The sequence below is a fragment of the Dasypus novemcinctus genome, chromosome 4 (genome assembly GCF_030445035.2).
Source record: "Dasypus novemcinctus isolate mDasNov1 chromosome 4, mDasNov1.1.hap2, whole genome shotgun sequence".
Taxonomy (NCBI): domain Eukaryota; kingdom Metazoa; phylum Chordata; class Mammalia; order Cingulata; family Dasypodidae; genus Dasypus; species Dasypus novemcinctus.
Genome location: NC_080676.1, coordinates 71,845,029 through 71,866,549, shown reverse-complemented (window position 1 = coordinate 71,866,549; position 21,521 = coordinate 71,845,029). Strand labels below are relative to the sequence as shown.

The following is a 21,521-nucleotide window of genomic DNA, read 5'->3' as shown; positions in this document are numbered from 1 at the left end:
AATATCACAAGTACTTTGGACAAATGACTTTCAAACTAAGTAACAAGATATGAGGAATAATAACATATAATAATATAACTATCATTATTATTAACAGCAGTCACTCTTTAGTGATTATCAGCTATTTGTATGGCATCCTGTTAAGTACTTTTTGTGTGTCAGAAAAATTATCCAAAACTTGGAAAAGAAGCAAAAAATAACGGGTGCCACATTTTTTCAATTCATATGGAGACAAAGTTCTCTCAAGATTATCTAGGGCAATGGTTCTCAACTGGTGGCAACTCTGCCCACCTAGGAATATTTGGCAGACATTTTTGGTTGCCACACCGGGGGAAGAGCGACTACTGACATCTAGTGGCCAGAGGCCAGGGATGCTACTAAACTTCCAGCGATGCAGAGGACAGCCTCAGACAAACAAAGAATTACCTAGACCAAAATGTAATACTGCTGAGGTAGTTCAAGCGGTTCAATCTAATCTCTGGTACCCCCTAACACACAAACATACAAAGAAAGGGAAAAAACCAATTCTCACTGGCGAGTGGATATAGCTCAGTGGTTGAGCACCTGTCTCCCACATATGAGTCCTGGGTTCAATCCCTGGTACCTCCTAAAAGAAAAAAAAAAAAAACTACAGGGCAAACTTAAAAGACTGTTATCAGTTACTTACCTGTTTAAATTGAGTTTTTCAATACTATATAGAAATTAGGAAAAAAAATGCATGTTGACACTAATTATATCTAGATGTTTGTATTCAAAACTAATTTTCTGTTTTCATTTATTAAGCCGCCCAGCGTGAAAAGAAAGAGCAGCCTGCCCAGGAATGGCGCCGCCCACACTTCCCGTGCCGCTGACAACAACAGAAGCGGACAAAGAAACAAGACGCAGCAAATAGACACCAAGAACAGACAACCAGGGGAGGGGGGGAAATTAAATAAAATAAATAAATCTTAAAAAAAAAAAAAAAGCAAATGTTATAAATCAGAATTTATAAACACATGGTAATAAAATACTACCTATGTTACATATTGCAGTTCCATATAAAACATTTCACTTTCACTTGAAATCTTATAAAAATTAATGAACTATTAAAAAACAAGAGGAACATCCAACCAAACTCCTTCACCTAACACAAACACAAAAGAGATAGCAGAGTTCTAAAAAAGGATAAAATAGATTTTAAAAAACTATTTAATCATGAAAACATTGAATTATATATAAACTCCACAGTTACCAAAAATGCTGAGTTAAGTTACCATCACTAGGATGAGTTACCAAATTTTTCATGTTAAGTCCATAAGAAAAGCTAAACATGTAAACCAACCAGTCCTTAAATGAGCAGGGTTGCACACTATTTAAAGGTCTCTAGATCGTTTCGACATGTCTCTGCTCCTTTTTCCCCTCACTTTGAAAGGATAAAGTAGATCCGTCTATTAACGACATTTAAATTACATATCAAGGAAGTACAAGCTTATTTTTTAATAAACAAATGTAAATTCTATGGATCTTAGTACTTAAGTCAAATCACAAAGAGATGTTACATCTAAAGTCCAAAACTTTAAATTTTAAAGAATATCTAATTTTAATTTTCATACTTGCCAAAAAACAGTAACAGTAAAATAATAATAATAACTGCTAAAATATAGCACTATGGAAGTGGGTGTAGCTCAGTGGTCAAGTGTCTGCTTCGCATGTGCGAGGTATTGGGTTTAATCCCTGGTACCTCCTTTAAATTAAAAAAAAAAAGAGAACTTGAGAGAGCACATGCATTATTTGCCAGGAACTGTTCTAATTGCTTTACACATAATTTATTTAACCATCTTTATGCTAAGTAAATAAGTTATAGCATATAACTAGTTGATGTAATGTCTAAGATTCTATGGTAGTAGCCTATACATGAAAGATTTAATGAACATTCACTGATAATTTCAATATTAGGAACTATCCCCAAAAGAAGCTCCTAAGAATTCTTACAGTGAAGAAAATATCATTAGATCATAATACTCTAAGAGGGCCAGATGGGATTTAAATGATTAACAAAGAGAAGCACTATTTTTCTTAAATTGTATGAAAATTTAATGCTGGAGTTTTTGCTTATTTGCTTTCTTTTTTCAACAACAGGAATACAGCAATAAAATTATATAACCTATAATTTGCTGTCAATTTTTCTGGCAAACAGTAGCCAAAGATGATGTAAGATACCTCAATTCCAAGTGAGCTTAAAAAGTTACTTAACAAAAAGATACCATAAAACATTTTGCTGTTGTTAAGAATACTAAAATGGGAAACACGTGTGGCTCAAGCAGTTGGGCTCCTGTCTACCATATAAGAGGTCCAGGGTTCAATATCCAGGGCCTCCTGCTGAAGGCCAGCTAGCACACATGGAGTGCTGGCCTGTGTGGACTGCTGGCCCTGCAGGACTGCTGCCCCGTGCAGGAGTGCAGGCCCAGGCAGAGAGCTGGTGCAGCAAGATGACACAACAAAAAGAGACACAGAAGAGAGACAATAACAGACGCAGCAGACCAGGGAGCTGAGGTGGTGAGGTGGTGCAGGAGAATGATCGCCTCTCTCCCACTCTGGAAGGTCCCAGCATCGGTTCCTGGAGCTGCCTAATGAGAATACGAGCAGACAAAGAAGAACACACAGCGAATGGACAAAGAGAACAGACAATGGGCAGGGGAGGGGGGGAGAAATAAATAAATCTTTTTTTTTTTTTAAAAAGAATACTATAATGCTAGTCTAACAAAATATTGAACAATGAAAATTAAAACTAAAGTCAAAATCAAATGTCATTTTTTACATTTGATCAAACTATATACAATCTTGATTAATTTCAACTAACCAGAGAACTTCAGCTGTTTTCACAGTTGAAGACAAACATTTAGAAGAATGAACAAACTGAACTGAGACTACATACAATTTCGAATAATGGGTAAATCTAAATGCTGCAAACAGTACCATGAAACTTAAGTGTACATGGCCAAAACGAAAAGGGTGATTGTGCAATTACAGGAGCATCAATAAATCACTACAATTTGCTTTGTACATATGGCTGTTACTTACGAAGCAGTTCTAAAGGGAAACCTAGCACTAGCTCAACCCATTTTAAATACAAGAAAAAAAAGATACTTGGTTTTCCAGTCTGTTCTGAGTAATACAGTATTTTGTTTAATCATGGTAATGGGTGATGAAAATGTGTAAGAAGATCTATGCTAATGATACTACTGCTCATGGTAATAAAAAGAAAAGCCACTGTTTTAAGAAAAGGTGGAACTGGGCTCAGTATTAGGGTTTTATTGCTATCTACTTAAATACTTTTTGTTAAATTTTATTTTATTTTTTTTAATTCATTTTTTTAAAATATTACATTCAAAAAATATGAGGTCCCCATTCATCCCCCACTCCCCCAACCCCACCACTCCCCCCACAGCAACACTCTCCCCCATCATCATGACACATCCATTGCATTTGGTGAATACAGTTAAAAAATGAAATTCACAGAGGAAATAAAACTTTGTTAATGTGAGTTTGAACCTCTAACCACTAACCTAGTAATTCTAAATTTTAGTATACCTCAGAATCTAGCACACTTGTTAGAAAAGCATATTGCAAGCACTTATGAACACTTGTTGAATGAATGATAGCAAAACATCTTCCGCAGTTCTCATTTAAGGATAGATGATGGATAACCCACAGATGATCCTGAAATCACAACCTATGTATAAACAAACAAACATGAAAACCTTTTCTGTGCCAAATGAATCATCCACCTAAGAATTACTAAGTATCACAACAGATGAAAAAGCACATGACAAAATTCAAGACCCATTCAAGACAAGAAATCTCAGTAACCTTAGAAAAGAAACTTCCTCAACCTGATAAAAGGTTTCTACAAAAAAACTAACCTAACACCCCACTTAATGATGAAAAACTGAGTGCTCCTCCACTAAGATCAGAAACAAGGCACAGATATGTACCTTCACCACTCCTATTGAAAACCTCACTGGAATTTTTAGGCAGTGCAATCAAGCAAGAAAAATAAAATGCATCCAGGTTGGAAAGAAAGCAGTAAAAACTGCCTTTATTCTCAAATGACTTGATCCTGTATGCAGAAAATTCTAAAGGAACACACATACACACACAAATCCTATTAGAACTAATTAGCAAGTTCAGCAAAGTTGCAGTATAAAAGATCAATATACAAAAATCAGTTGTACTTCTCTATATAACCAATGAACAACCTGAAAATGAAACTAAGAAATCAAATCCATTCACAACAGCATTAAAAACATATAATACTTAGGAACAAATTTAATAAAAAGTGAGGAATTTTCTTTTTTATTATTATATTATTTGAAATACTGAAAATCCTCTAATAATGAATGAAGTTAATGCAAAACTATGTGATTATACCAAACACCACTAACTGTACACTTTGGATAAATTATGTGCTTTATTAATACATATCAAGAAAATTTATTTGTTTAAAAAAAAAGTTTTACTTATACACTATTAAGAGAAATTGAAGAAAACTTAAATAGAGAGGCATTCTGTGTGCATGGATTAGAACTCGAGTAAAAATTAGCAACTCTCATTTTTCAACTTCTTTTACTCAAAGATTTTTTTATTATCTAAAAACTTTTATTAAAAATGTGTTCAGTATACTCTAAATGACTATGAGATTTATAACAGAGTATATTATTTATTTGAGAAAAGTCATCCACATAATAATTTTTAAAATTTTATATAGGCTTTGAGAGAAACCATAACTCCTATCTTATATAGATTACAGAGGTTTCTCCATATTTAAGAAGACTAATGAAAATCAATATACATCAGAGCAGAGCTCTGATTAAGCTAGAACTATGGCATAACATTTGCATTTGGCATAAAACTTTTTTGAAAACAGATCTCAGGTAGAAGCTCAAAAATATAAAATAGATAAAACCAGAGAGGATCTGGCTGTTGGCGAATGAGTCCCTCTACAAGTCCTATATTCTCCCACGTCCTTCTAAATCCCCAACACACAGGTCTTTAAAGACTCCTAGGGTTACCAGAGATGAGGTTTTGAAAACAACTCACAGAGAACAGTGGTTCCCAAATGCTGAGCTGTGTGAATTAGATTCTGAGGTATTCAGCCTAATTCAAGTCTAACAATCTTTCTTTTTAACAAGTTTCTCCATGTGATTCTAATATACAGAATGGGCTTAATAACCTAAATGATCCAATTACGGGGGGAAAGCATGAGTCTCAAAATGAATTAAGAGTCTAAATATTCAACACAGAATATTTTTCTCTGGGAGAAAGAAATAGATGAAAGAAAAACAAAATATCCCAAAAAAAGTACAAAGGATGAATTTAACTCTTCATAACTGAAGATCTCTTCATAACTGAAGATCTTATTTTTGCAAAATTTATATTTAATCAATCCCACATTATCTGAATAAATTATTATACTTTCTTGTGATGAAATTCTAAACTGTCCCTAAAATACAGACAAATAGATACACTACTTTTAAAGAACATTTAATGAAATGGAAAGCTATTTGAACTTTTAATTATTTTGCTAAAAGGAAAACAACAGAGAAATCACAAACTGGAGGAAGAGGGTTATATATGTTTATGTGTGTGCCCCATAATTATGTATATAAGAGCTTATGTAGGCACATAGAAAAATGACTAGTATATACCAAAATGTTAATAGCAGTAAGATAAGGAGTCACAGTTTAAAGACTATATATATATATCTCTTGTACTATATATCTGTACTATACAATGAACATATATTGATACTTTTATAGCTCCCTCATCCCAAAAGAGGACAGTAAAAAAGTATCAAGAACATATATTGATATTTTTTAAAATAAATAGTTGTTCATATTCCAGAGTAAGCCATCTTAAATGTATTGTGAAATGAAACCAGATCTAAATAAAATTTATGAAAAGCATCAGCTTCCAGATCACAAAGGAGTAGCTGGTACAGAACGTGCTTTCTTGTCTTAAACAAGGAAAAAATTCAGGCAGGAACAGTTTATATAGATTGGGAAAACAGGCAGTACAGCACTGTGAACCCTGAAAGAAAGAAAACAAATGAGGTATGTCGTACTATCTTCCTGGCTTTTTATCTGGGGGCAATTTTTGGAACCTGGCACACAATGAGGCAGCAAATAAAACCATCTCACTGAGTTGAAGAGATCAAAACTGGTGTTCAGGGAAACTGAAACAGCTGGAATTTGCAAGGTAGAATACTGTAAAGGAGGAAGCTAACAAAAGAGCTCCAGAAATCAGCATAAGGAGTCCCCTTGAGACTTTGGCAAGAATACTAACCTACTACATGAGAAAATGAAACTTCACAAAGCAAGGTAAAGAACAACTGCCAGGGAGTTTTAAGGTGAAATCAAGACCAAGAACTTACACTGGGCTGGGAGGTGTTCAAATCTATACAGAGTAGAGAGACTTCTATGAACATTCAAAGCAATTAGGAGAGACCCTGAATAATCAAGCCCTGGCACTAAGGCCTAGAAAAAAGGTTATTTGAGACTCGCCTTTCAAAAAGCCTAGAAATCTTGGAATGAGCAACCTGACTTACCTGACTGCCAAAACAAACATCAACACTCTTTAGAGAAAACAACACTCGGAAACACTCAACAACATTCAAAATGTCTGACACCAACAGAAAAATGACTAGACATGCCAAGGAAACCAGTCCATAGGAATAGAACCAGAAATGACAGATGATGGAATTAGTAAAGACTTTGAAACTGTTTTATAAAATTATCCAGATGCTCAAGGATTTAAAGGAAAAAAGAAATATTGACACAAATGGAGGCAAAAAAAAAAGATACTAACTTGAGCTTCTGGGGATGAAAAATACAATACCCAAAAAGAAAAAATCTATTGGATGATATGAACATATTAGACACCACAGAAAATATAAGTGAACTTGAAGTCATAGTAATAGAAATTATCCAAACTGAAGTCCAGAGACAAAACAAATGAAACAAATAAATATAAAGCCACAGTGACCTGCAGGATAGTACCGAACAATCAAACATACCTGTAACTGGAATTCCAGGAAAAAAAGAAGTGAAAGCAGGAAAAAAAAAAATAGCCAAAAATTTTTCAAATTTGATGAAAACTATAATCTCAGATCTCCAAGACGCTCAATAACCCTCTAACAGAATGAACACACAAACCCACACTCACACAGAGACTCATGACAGTCAAACAGTTTAAAAAAAAATTCACTAGACATGTAACTACCATACTATGACCCAGCAATTGCACTCTGGATACTTATACCAGCAAAATGAAGACACATTTGGTCAAAGCCTGTACATAAATGTTTATAGTAGCTTTATTCCTTAGCCCCACAAAGGAATCAACCAAGATGCCCTTCAAAAAATAAATAGTTGAACAAACTCCTGGTATAACCATACCATGGAATACTATTCACAACAAAAAGGAACAAACTATTGACACATGCAACAACAACTTCTGGAATGAAGCTCCAGAAAATTATACTGAATAAAAAATCAATCTCAAAAGGTTACATACTGTATAATCCTGTTTATATAACATTCTTGAAATGGCAAAATTATAGAAGTGGAAAACAGATTAGTGAGTGACATGAGTTACAATGGGAAGGAGACAGGAGAGAAGGGAGATCCTTGTGATGCTAGATAGGTTCTGTATCTTAACTATCTATGTTAATATCCAGGTTATGATACTAGATACTACCCTTTGAGGAAACAAGGTAAAGGGTACATGGGATCTCCCCATATTATTTCTTATCAGTGTACTGAATCTACAATTAACTCAAAATAAAAAGAGTTTAATTTTTAAAAAAAGACAATGAAAATTCCTGAGAACAAATTAGCCTAAAGAAACTAAATTCCAAAGAGATATGAGCCTTTCCTAAGAAGGCAGACAGCAATAGCCACTTACTGAACTTAGCAGCCAATCTAGGGAGGGGTGAGCAAAAGATTGGGCCTGACTTGGATTGAAGAACCCTGCTGAGATAAGAAGAACCCCCTGAGCTTATAATGATCAAATGAGCTGGCATGACAGACTTGAACCTGGAGACACCTAAAGCAGAGATCTTGTTGGCCCCATACATTGGATATTCCACTAGGACATTTTCTGAGGATACAGGCTGGGAACAGGAATGCAAAGGCAATGAGACATTTCTGTTGTCTCAGAATGCTTAAACTCTAATGTCCTACTGGTGGGAAGACCCTATGGCACGCACAGGCCAGATCTCACCTTGATAATTCTGAAAATAGAAGTGAGCTGAAAGTAATTAAAGTAGCAACCCAATCCTAAATAAATTCAACTCTTAATTTAATAGCTTCACTCTAGTTCTCTGAGTGGAAAAGAATATTGGTGCAGTCTCAATGGGTTCTTTTGCACATTATATAAATCACACACACAAAAATTTCAAAATATGGAAAAGGAGGAAAACATGAATATAAGAAAAACAATCAAAAGAAGGAGACCCCCCACCCACAGCAAAATCACAGATGTCAGAACTAGCAGAAAAGAACTTTAAAATATCTATTTAAAATATGTAAAAAGCAGAGAGTAAAAGATACATAAAATAAAATAATATAGAATTTAAAGAGAAAAGTGGAATCTCTAAAAAAGAGCAAATACACATTCTAAAAGTGAAAACTATAATAACTGAAACTAAGAAGTCTTAGGAAACATCAAAACAAAGTAATTTTTTATTAGTTTTATTTACACACATGCTATACCTACCAATCACACACTTCCATTTACTCCCAATTTCCATCCCCCAGTAACCTCTGACTTTCTGTCTCTACAGATTTTCTATTTCTAGACATCTCTTACAAGTGACATCATTTAATATTTGTCCATATGTGTCTTGCTTACTTCACTGAGCATAATATTTTCAATGTTGCAGCCATGTCTCACACTTTATTTTTTCTTATGGTTGATAATATTTCACAATGTGCATGTACCATTTTGCTTATCCATTCATTTGCTGCTAGACACTTGGGTTTGTTTTCACCTTTAGCCTATTGTCAATAATGTTATTTATAAACATACAAGTATTTGTTTGAGATCTTGTTTTCACTTTCTTTGAGTACAGATCCAGAAGTAGAATTTCCATGTCTTAAGATAATTCTATGTTTAACTTTTTTAGGAATCACCATAATGCTTTCCACAATTGATGCACCATTTTATATTCCCACCAACAATACGTAAGAGTTCCAATTTTTCCCAATCCTCTCCAACACTTGTTATTTTCCATTTTTTAAATAATAGTCACCCTTTCAGGTATGAAAAGGTATCTCATTGTGGTTCTGATAAACACTTCACTAATGCCTAACCATGTTAAGTTCCTTTTCATATGTTTGGAAGCCATTTGTATATCTTCTAGGGAAATTTTTCAAAAGCATGAGCAAACAAAAGAAAAAAATAAAGGGGTTCTTATCAAAATTATAAACTTTTGTGCACCGAAGGGTTCATCATGAAAGTAGAATGACAACCTAAACAACGGGAGAAAATACTTGGAAATTACATATCTGATAAGGGCTTAATATCCAGAATATATAAAGAAATCCTTCAATTCAACAATAGACAGACAACCCAATTCAAAAATGGGCAAAAGCCTTGAACAGACATTTCTCCAAAGATATACAAATGGCCATAAAACACATGAAAAGATGTTCAACATGATTAGCCACTGGGGAAATGCAAATCAAAACCACAAGATATCATTTTGCACCCACTAGAATGCTACTATTTTTTTTAGAATGGAAAATTACAAGTGTTGGAAAGGGAAATAAATGTGGTTTGGCCAGTTGGGTGCCCACCTACTACATGGGTGGTCCCAAGTTTGGGTCCCAGTGCTTCCTAAAAAAGACTAGCAGATACCGCACCCTCCACAATGAGCAGACTCCTAAACAAGCAGATGCCACAAGCCAGCAGATGCCACAGCCCACAGGGAGTAGATGTGGCTCAGGCCACTGGGCACTTGTCTCCCACGGGAGGTCCCAGGTTCGGTTCCTGGTGCCTCCTGGAGAAGGCAAGCAAACAATAAGCAGACAGATGAGAGAACTATCTGGAGGAAGGGAGGACATTTTTTTTTTTAAGTGTTAGAAAAGATGCAGAGAAGCAGAAATATTCCATTGCTAGTGGGAATGTAAAATGATACAGCTGTGTACAGCTGCTGTAGAAGACAGTATGGAAGTTCCTCAGAAAGTTAAGCATAGAATTACCATACAGAAAGAGGATGCAGCTAAAGTGGTTTTGCACCTGCTTCCCATGTATGGGATCCTGGGTTCAATCCAAGGTACCTCCTTAAAAAATAATAATAATAATTACCTTATGATCCAGCAATCCAACTATGTAGTATACCCAAAAGAATTAGAGGTAGGGATTCAAAGTAATATTTGCACACCGATGTTCATAGCAGCATTATTCAATGCCAATGGACGGAAGTAAGCCAAGTGTACATCAACTGAAGAATGGATAAACAAAATGTGGTACCATCCACACAACGGAATAGTATTCATTCATAAAAAGGCATTAAGTTCTGATACCTGCAACAACATGGATGAACCCTGAAGACATCATGTTGAATGAAACAAACCAGACACAAAAGGACAAATATTGTATAATCTCACTGATATGAAATAATTAGAATAAGCAAACTCATAATAACATCAGAATCTAGAATACAGGTTACCAGGGAATGGGGTGGGGGTAGGAAATAGGGAGTTAATGCTTAAATGGTAAAGTTTATATTTGGGATATGGAAACATTTTGGTAATGGATGGTGGTAGCACAATATTATGAATATAATTAACAGCATTGAATTATATATTTGAATGTGATTAAAGGGGGAAATTCTTAAGTTTTATATATTTTACTAGATTCAAATTTTTTTAAAAAATTCATATAACTGCACAACACAAAACAGTGAACATAAGTTAAATCATGGACTATAATTATATAGTTATATCGAGTTGTTAGATAGTACAATAATAAAATGAGCTTTCGACAACTGTTACAAATGTACCACACCAATGCAAGATGTTAACAACAAGGTTGTATTGGGAACTCTAATTTATGCATGATTTTTCTATAAACTTTAATGTTATAGGTCAGAAAATTAATTACCTCTTAAGAAGAGAATACATCTCAGGATGGGCAAAGTAAGTTTTCTGGTATACCAGAAACGTTTTATATGTTGATGCAGGTAGTGATTACACAGGTATAGTCATCAAATGCATGCTTAGATTTGTGTGTTTTACAAAAAATAATACCAACAATGATAATGAAAAAAATTAGGCTGTGAAGCAGGGTACCTGCTAATGAAAAATAAACAGGAATCTCTGAGAATTACTGGAAGATGTTAGTACACTACTGAATTGGGAGAATGGTGCTGATGAAGAAAAGCATATATTCCTTAATTGTAAAATGCAATTTATTTAAATAACTCCTTGAACCTTGTCTATGTGTGTTTATAAACATATATCCATTTAAAATTATCTTCATAGATTCTTGGATTCTGTAGCACTAAATCAGAAGTCCATCTAGGACAGAGTTCAGGAAACCATTTCTGTAAGGAGTTATATAGTAAATATTTTCAGTTTTGGAGGCAATACAGTTTCTGTCAGAACTACTCAACTCTGCCATAATTGCAAAAGCAGCCACAGACAACAAGTAAATAAATGAGCATGCCCAGATTTTGTCCATGAATCTATACCAATCATCTTTATTTTCCTAGTATCTACTTTATATCTGTTACAACACTTTATATACAAAAGGGACTCAAAAACAAAGCTAGAAGGTATATTAAAAATCCTTTCTTTTAACCTCATTTTACAGTGAAAAATAAGAAATCTAGAGCTTACACGATTTACCCAATATCACCACTTTTTAAGCAATGCCTCCTTTTAGCAAACACACAAAGATCTTAGATCCCTTTTTAACAATGATTCAAATTCAAATACAATAACATAAGATAAATTAAAACTAGGAACTGACTTTTGGTCTGCTTATGAGCTGTGAAGACAAGCTTTGAAGCTGTAAAGACACAACTATCAGGAATCAACCTAACAACTACTTAAAAGTTCATCACATAAAATGAGAAGCTAAGACTAAAGTTTGTTTCCAGACCCAAGTTTTTCTAAAAGCCAGTATGATGACAATGAATATATTTAAAGGGAGTTAGTACTTAAATAATACTTGATTATGCTTTAACAACTCACTTATCAGGATAGTGTTTTATGTAGTTATACTCTATTCTAAGGATATAATAAAATAATAAACACAAAAAAACTTATCCTATTATAAGTTATTGACCAATTTAAATGGCGGTAAAATAATGAGCCAACAGTAGATGGCAGCATTTCTATTCACCGTTAAAATTTAACATTCAAAAATAGAAAAAATCTGAAATCTCTGCACAAAGCAACTTTCACTGAAGCAGTCTCACATTCCTTTCAAAGCTGCTAACAATTTTAATAAAATCTAGTACAAGAAAAGTATCCTGACATAAATACGAACATTTAAATAAAAAACTGAAGCTGACTCACCCAAGAGACAAATTTTGTATTCATAATTCCCAAACTGGTAAACCAAAAAATTCAATATTTCTCTGATGATTTATTACCGACCATTACATTAGTTATCCAATTCAACATTTCTCTGGTGATTCATTATCTACCATTGTATTAGTTATCCAGTTAAACCAAATTTTGTTGAGTGTACACTAGAATCACAAATGAATGTCTATTCCCATATATGGGCAATTCCTTTTCTTTATCCATATGATAGTCACACACTATTCACCAACAGAAGTGTCACAGTAATTATAGGCATGAACTTTTGGCATCCAGAAATTTGGGGAGCTAGAGAAATCAAAATATGTGTCAGAAGACGGGGCGTTATTAGCATTGCTCTAAAATTTAAAATACAAGCATCAAAAGAAGAGGTGAATAAAGCAGTAACAGACATGAACAGAAGTGTCTTTAAGTCTTACCTTCTTTCATATTCCTTTTATTCCTACTTCCTCCTTGCCTTAATGACAGAGCTGTACCTAAACCATCCATCACACTCCAATAAAGAAAGAAAAACAGCAGACAGTATCATCACAAAAGGCAAGGAACAACCATAAGAAGGAAAATCAACAGTGTCAAAGACAAATGGTATGACTCAGAAAATACCGTTTGTGCTTTTATTACTGTTTAATAAAAATTATTTCCAACTGTGCTAAAAACTATTAAAATCTTACTATGTGCCAGGCACCGATTCACACAATGCATATTATATGAATTAATTTTTAACACCTCTGTAAAGTAGGTATCATTATTTTCCACATTTTACAGACGAGAAAACTGAAACCCAAATAAGCAACTAGTCCAAGATTGAAGTATTCGGATAGGAATCTCAGCAGTCTCCAGAACCTGAGCTCTTAAATATTATCCTTTATTCTGTATTGTCCAGACTAAGTAACACCAGTGAGTACAACTTTACAGTAGTATCTACAAAAAGCAGAATGCAAGGAATTTTAAATAGTGAGAGTGACAAAATAAGAGAAAACTGAAGACTTATTTATCTTCATTCATTTGGAAAATCGAATTGTGAAAGGATGAGCAGAAACAGGGTAGTGTTTGAAAGCAAACTCCACTACTCAAACTGTCAAATAAAGTGTACTCTAAGATGAATAATGACTGGCTATTTTAAAAGATCCATTGATTGAATATACAAAAAAGGTGAAATAATCAAGAAATAAGACAATATAATTTAACAATAAGTTAAATCTAATCATTATAGATGAGAGTAAGAGCTATGAGCCTTTCCAGTTGTAAATGGATAATTTAGTAAAAAATAAATTTAATAAAATAAGGCATTTTAACTGGAAAAGAAGCCTGAAGGTGATTAAATTGTGGAAATTTTGACAGTATTTATGAAAACATTAAAAAAGCTGGTAACTTTTATACCAGATATTCCTCACCTAAAGAATTATGGTTATGCTCAGAAATTAAGCTTCAGGCATATTATTGCAAGAGAAAAAAACAGAACTAATCCAAATGTTAATTAAATAAGTTACAGAACATCCAATCAAGACGTTATTGTAAATACTATAGAAGAACTTTCAGTGACTTGGAAGGGTTTTCAAAATATATTAAATACAAATGATCCCATTCTTTTGCCAAGTCCCTCCTCCCTTTCTCCAATCCCACAACTTGACAAAGACTAACTGATCACAGTACTCGTTCCTTGGACCTGTTATCAGAATTCTCAACACAGTTCTCTGGATATCCAACACTTACCAACAGCACCAGACTAATAACTGGTAAAGTCATGGAGTAAAGGGCTTGGAAAATTCATGAAATAGGTGAAATGTGTCTTTGATTCCTCCCTCTCTCACCTTATTCTATTTTTTTAAAAAATCAACTAGCCAGGGCTCAAAGAGATTAATTAAAAACGCTAACCTCCAGGAGAGTGACTCAAGATTACTGTCTAGCCTCATATTGGTAGTTTATACTAGTGGTTGGGAAATTATGTAAGACATAAATTTATCCTCCCTTTTGAGCAGGAAACGTTCTTTAGGGTGTACTACTTCTCTAAATTTAAAGGGCATTCTCAATACCAAAATGCTTTTTTCTTCAACTAGGTAAGTTGATTCTAAAGTTCTCATGAAAAATAAATAAGAATCATTTTTTCATTTTTAAAGAGAATACTCTAAAACAGAAGAGCAATGACAGAAGCTAATCCTATTAGACTAAGGTGTACTATAAAGCCTCAATAAGTAAAACGTTGTCAAGTTAGTCTATGCATAGGCAAACCAATGAAACACAAAATGTCCAGAAATATAATCCAAATATATAGGGGAATGTATTATTTGTCAAAAGATGACATCTCAATTCAGTGGGGATAAATACAGACATTTTAGCAAATGACACTAGAGCAAATGGAAACACTGGAACATATGTAAAAAGATTATGCTGCCTCTACAACTAACACTGTGTATCAGGATAAGCTCCAAATGGCCCAAAGATTTAAAAATGAAACTCTTGGGGGGAGTAGTGGGGTGAGGGGGGTGGGGGGTATATGGGGACCTCATATTTTTTAATGTAATATTAAAAAAATGAATTAAAAAAATAAATGAAAAAGAAAAAGAAAAAAGAAAAAAATTAAAAATAAAAAGCACATCCTGAAAGAAAAAAAAAATGAAACCCTATATAAAGTATCAAAGGAAAATTCAGGTGAATTCATCTATAACACTTCTTTGTAACAATATGGAAGGCCTTTACTATGACTCAATTCCAAAAGCCATAAAAGAGAGGAAAATTACTAACAATACCAGGAACAAAGACAAATGAAAAAGTGGAAAAAAAAAATGCATCTCATATCATAGAGAAAAGGCTCATCTCCCTGTTACATAAAGAACTTCTAGAAATAGAGACAAAAGACCAACAACCAAATAGAAGAAATATAAAATATAAATCTGGCTTAAATGTAAGAAAAATGCAAATTAAGACCACACTTATACACCATTTCTCAACCATCAAATTGGCAAAAACTTGAAATACCTTGTTGACAAAGTTGCAGGGAAACAGGCACTCATACATTACTGATGGAAATGTAAAATAGTACAAATCCTATGTAAGGAAATCTGGTAATAACTTCCAAAATTATAGTGCTTTTTGAACCAGTAAAATCATTTCTGAGAATCAATCTCACCGATATACCTGCACAAGTATAAAATGGCACATGTATGATGTTGTCTATTGAAGCACTGTTTTATATAGTAAAAGATTAGAAATGTTTTGATAATTTGGAATTTTTCCTGATATAGAGTGCTAGTAATGGATCCAACTTTCTTCTTTTTCCAGTTGGAACCAGTTGTTGCATGTAATTTATTAAATATTTGGTTAAATAAACTATGGTACAACCACACAATGGACTAATATTTCTGTAAAATTGAATGAGGAAAAGTTCTACATAATAAAATGGAGAGACCTGCAGGATAATTTATGTGAAAACAGCAAGGGGCAAAATAATGTATAACTATAAAGTACATTACCTGTTGTTAAGGACAAGGTAAAATAAAAACATTCTTATTTGCTTATATTTGCATAAACACTGGAAAGATAAATAGAAACAAATAAAAATGGTTTACTGTGGGGGGAGGAAGAAGAGACAAAAGTATTAAAAACTCTTTTATGATAGTTTTAATTTTTTAATATGTAACTTTATTACTCAAAATAGTGTTTAAAAATTTCAGGGGAAATAAGTTAAGTGAAGGGCCAGCTGTTATATGAGAAAAATAATACATATCTTTGCTGTCTAATGCATGTGATTATTTAATTAAAATTAAAAATTCTGTTCCTCTGTCAAACTAGCCAGATTTCAAGTGCTTAAGAGTCACATATGGCCAGTGGATAGGAAAGTGCAGATACAGAACATTTCCATCATTGCAAAAAGTTGTTTCAGACAGTGCCAAAGTTGTTAGTTAACATTTTACAGCCTGGAGAGGGAAAGTAAGCCCTATCAAATGAAAATGACTCTCTCTCTCCCAAATTAGGTTTAAGTCAAACACAAATACATATTTTATATACATAATCAGTAAACAAACAAGTCATATATTTAAGTGACTACTAGCCAATTAAGTAAGACACAATGATATAGTCCATCTGTACCATAAATTAAGAAATAGGTGGAAAACACTGGAAGGGTAAAGCCACTTTTGGGATCCTTTTGAATTCATTATAAATATAGCAAGATAAAAGAATTTTAGTGACAATTTCTCAGTATTTTAATATATAACAATATTCAAAGTAGGACTTACAATGCATTACAAAGTAAAATATTCATTTATTTTTTTTAAATCCACAAGTCTGGATCATCTGTGCCGAAGCGTCAATCATTCAACAAATATTCACTGAGTACCTACTATATGTCAAGCACTTGGTCAGGCACTGGGAATACCACAAAATATAAAAGTCTTACTTTTGAAAGCTTTCAGTCCAGTGAGGGAAACCTGCATTAACAAATACACAAATACATGATACACTGTTTGAAAGAAAAGTAAAGTATACTTAGAGAAATTATAGACACACCAAATTTAATCTTGGGCATCAAGGAAGGCTTCCCTGAGGAAGTAATCCATACACAGAAATCTGAATGATTAATAGTATTTGGGGGTAAGGCCTACAGAGGAAACTACTATGCATAAAGATCTCAGCTCTTAAATACATGCATTGTGGAGTCCTTAACTGGGAGAGACTCCCAGGGCTGCATATACTTCAAACACTGTTAAACATTCTCTGATGGCACTTAACATGGACTCCAAACTTTTGGCAAATAAGTTAAATAATAGTAATAGTAGTATTTCTCCTGAAATATGAAAATTGTTTTTTTTTTTTGTTCCTAGGCTTAATCAAGAGCACACACTAGGTTGAAATGAACTAGGTTTCATGAAATGTAAACAAAAACAACTTTTTTACAGATTGCTTTCCTGTCACCTAAATGGCCCCTAAAATGAACAGTGATAGAAAACATCCCTCTTCTACCTGATGAACAAGCAATATTACAAAAGATGGAGAAAAGATATGATCCTACTACAAGAAATTCTTGTACTCTCTCCAAAGTTACTGTACAGCTAGGAAGCCTCTATGCTAAAGAACATCCATGTCCTTAGCTGCAGTTTATATGTGGTATTTCACTGCTAACATAAAAAAAAAAACCATATATAACAATATTCCCAAATCATTCTCAGTAGCTCTTGTATGCTCTGAGTTAATTTTTCTATAGTGATAACGAACCTGATGAAACCACACTTCCCTACCTTGCCCCCAATAATATTAACTCCATCCCAACTGATATATATGTATACAAGGAAGCTAACAAAAACGCCAAAGTTTATAAACACAGAAATAAAAATCTTAGAAAGATATTATATGGAAAGCACAAAATAAAATACCATATTCGAGTAAATTTAACTACATAAAAATCTATATGTAAGTATACTAACAATAATCATAAATAACGATGTGATGGATAGGCTCATTAGAATCTTTTTCCCTTCAAGTATTTATATGTATAAAATATTTTTTAAAATACATTTTCATTTTTATTAAGTGGCAAAGCAAACATTACATCGTTGTTTGTGTTTAAAACATATTAATGAGAAAAGGAATATAGAGCTACTGATCACCTTAAATTAGTAACTGACATGAATGCTACTATAAATGGAGGACGAGATTTAGCAGTTCAGTAGCAGTGATGATTCAGTCATCTCATCTCAAAACCTAGTCTTCTGCAAACATTTTGAAAGGGTCTTCATTTTGAAGACCATGTAGGTACGGGGGTGGGGGGGGGGGGAAACAACAACAGAAAACATCATCATTGCTTTAACTCAACCCACATGCCTGTTCTTAAGGGTATCCATGGTAGCAATGATGCAACATGCCTACCTACTTCACCTTGCCTACACAAGCGGGAGAGAGAGAGAAGACGGATGATGAAAAACATTTCACTTTGAAAGATGTTTTAGTTAATATGATAACATTACATCAACTATGTTGTCAGGCTTTAAAAACACATGTAAAGCCACAAACCATACAAAGATCAGGGAAAAAAGGAGAAAAAAAAATCTGGGCGTGGGGGGTGGGAAGAGCAAACATTGTCATGCTCTAGTTGAAAAGAAAATCAAGAATTTTACTCTTTTGTCTGTAAGTACTAAATATGCTCAAAGGATTGGTTTCTAACAATAGAGCAAATTAATTTAGCTCTTTCAAATGTTAACTCACAAATAATGTTTTAGGCTTTCTAATTTCCAACCTACATCTTTTTCTATTTCTGCTTTAAAAGTTACATAATAAAAATTTATAAAAACTTTTTGAGGATAATGATTACATCCCTTTTAACTGTAGTAGCTTCTTTTGCTAAAAAAGGAAAGGGTCAAATTAGAAAATTCTTAAATCTAACAAGGAGGACAGGGCAGAGAAAAAGATAGATCGTTTCAAATAACCTTGCGACAATACCAAAAAGAAAAACTAAAATGAATGGAATGATAAAAGGTAATCATAAGGAAAACCAAACAGATATAACCACAAAAAGAACTCAGAGAAATAAACAAAAAAAAACAACCCTATTTTCCACACTTATGTGCCCTTTCAACATTCTTTAAGAATGTTCACTTCTACACAGAAGATTCATTTATAAACGAGAAATGTGACCACATAATGGGTATGGCTGTACCCTATCAAAAACTCCTACTGTGCGAACTATAACTCTGTGTGAGCAAAAAGCAAAAAGGCTAATTTACATCAATTTTCCCACTTTCCCTCTTGTGAGAAATAATTCATCATAAAGGAATAGTAACAGCTGGCTTTCAGAATTTACAAATTTACTTATTCCTCTATTACTGAATATCATTAAACTATCTCAACAATTCCATCTAATGATCACTATGTGGCATCATAAGCACATAGATATAAAAACCAAAATGGTAAATTATTGCATATTTTTCTAAAAACAAATGTATACATTTAAAATATAAGTGTCCTAAATCTACAATCTATAATAACACAATTAAACAATGTCCACAAACTAGCGTTCAGGAATGAAAGAAGTCAAACTTAGAGATTAAGTGAAGTAAGTAGGCTGCACCTTGAGGACACCAAGCAAAAGAGACTTGAAGTAGTACTTGCATAAGTTTGATCATTTTAAATTCAATTCAGCACATATTCAAAGGCAACACAATCAGTACTATTTTCTTCTAAAAAAAATATTAACTATATTTATGGTAGATGGAAGAGTCCAGAAAATGTTTTCAAAATGAATTATAATTTAAACTAGCATGGCATGTTGGGACAGAAAATAAAGAGATAACATATCTGCTGGAAGATTTAAATAACAATCAAGGCCTTTTAAACCCTCGCTGGTAGGAGAAAAGCCTCCTGTAAATCTCGGGGATAAAATTATCATTCAACACACTATTTTTAGCTATTTGAAAAATATTTAAGAATATTACCTTTTCTAAAGGATATAAATTAAGCATCCCATGTTATATATTTTTTCAAATATATAACAATCGTTATACCTTAATTTTAAAATACATTATAAACAAAAAGGTCTCACATTCTGTCACTAACAATGAAACATATATATTGTTATCTTACCTTTGTGGTTACAATGCACAGGCAATCCATTACTCTACCATTACAATAAATATTTTGCACATAAAGTAGTTTATTGCAAAACTATTTTAAGTTTCCTATTTGAAAAAAAAACTAAAAATTAAGTTGTGACATAAAGCCATAGATGAAAAGTTATAACTGTGACAAGATCTCTCCAGGATTCATTCTTAGAGGTAGCAATTTTTCTACTATCTGAAATACAAGAAACCAGAATGTCATGTGCTCTACAATCTTCTTTATGCAATCTGTATCTGAAGAACTTTAAATTATCCCACAAAACACACTATGGAAGATGTCAAGGTTTGTTCCACAGGAGTTAACTGCTGCTTCAGATGCTATTTCGTTAATCCCTCTTTTCAAAACAGGAGGTTGACAGAGTCCTCTGATGAAATGCTCCAGAGGTTTCCCCAACAAATTTAAATCTGCTCTTCCTTGTTAGTGATAGTTTGAATATTCAAGAAACTACTTTAAAAAATCACTAAAACAAAAAATGCAAGCAAACATTTCTTCCACTAAACCATTTCAGCAACTGCAGCTTGCAAAGTAATGACTTTCTCAGGCAGTAATGAATGGAACATTCCATGTGGTATTTTTGAGAAGGGGAGCAGGAAAAGCAAAATGTAATAACTTAAAATATTACCTATTCTCTCTTTATTGAAAAAATATATATAACATTTTATTAATGAAGCCAAATTTAAACTTAAACAACTAAATAAATCCCTTTCACCTAACCACTACCCCCAAAAAATTAAACACTTACAAAAGACAATTATAACTCTGTACCATCTGAAACTCCTCAAGACTCAGAGGTAATCTAACTTTGTAAATTCATATCCTGTTCTCAGAATCACTGAGATAGAGCTAGAGGATGAGGCATAGGGATACAGCTGGCTTTCAGTCTCATAAGCCTAAACCATGTCTCCCTTTAAAAATGTATAGTAGGGAAGAGTATTACCTGCAGTTTCTGTCCACAATGTCACCTTGTAGTCCACAGATATTATGAATGACCTCAAATTCAAACTGGACTGTTCCCATTCACTTTTTATACTCCACTCCTATCCCTAACATTTCAAATACCCATTGGCTACATCAGCAACTTTTACACTAACCAAATTTCACTACAAGGTTATGAGAAGGAGTTAATACAAGTGTTATCACTTAATACAGTACCTATCACATAGTTAAGATCCTCATTATTACTGTATTACTATTATTACTACATGTAAGGTGATAGCCTTTTGTTTATAGCCTCATAAAATATATCTGAGATAGGTCCAGTCGAACTTTACCTAAACAGAAGTCTAATGGGGCTGTTGTGAGCATTAAATGAAATAA

At 33.3% G+C, this 21,521-nt stretch overlaps 1 protein-coding gene across 15 annotated transcripts in view; it reads right to left on the bottom strand.

Annotated features, from left to right (window-relative positions):
- The window catches only part of DLG1 (discs large MAGUK scaffold protein 1), a 281,505-nt gene that overhangs the window by 227,612 nt on the left and 32,372 nt on the right, over positions 1-21,521 (bottom strand). Inside the window, exon 1 of one of the 15 annotated variants that reach the window (XM_012528055.4) lies at positions 20,169-20,734. The exons of 11 other annotated variants lie outside the window; for them this stretch is intronic. In XM_012528055.4, the coding sequence (XP_012383509.2) occupies positions 20,169-20,198 (30 nt within the window). In that variant the 5' untranslated portion in view covers positions 20,199-20,734. Of the gene's footprint in view, positions 1-20,168; positions 20,735-21,521 lie in introns of those variants that run through there. 3 more of the 15 variants (XM_058295599.2, XM_012528056.4, XM_004465900.5) reach the window with 3 other exon arrangements.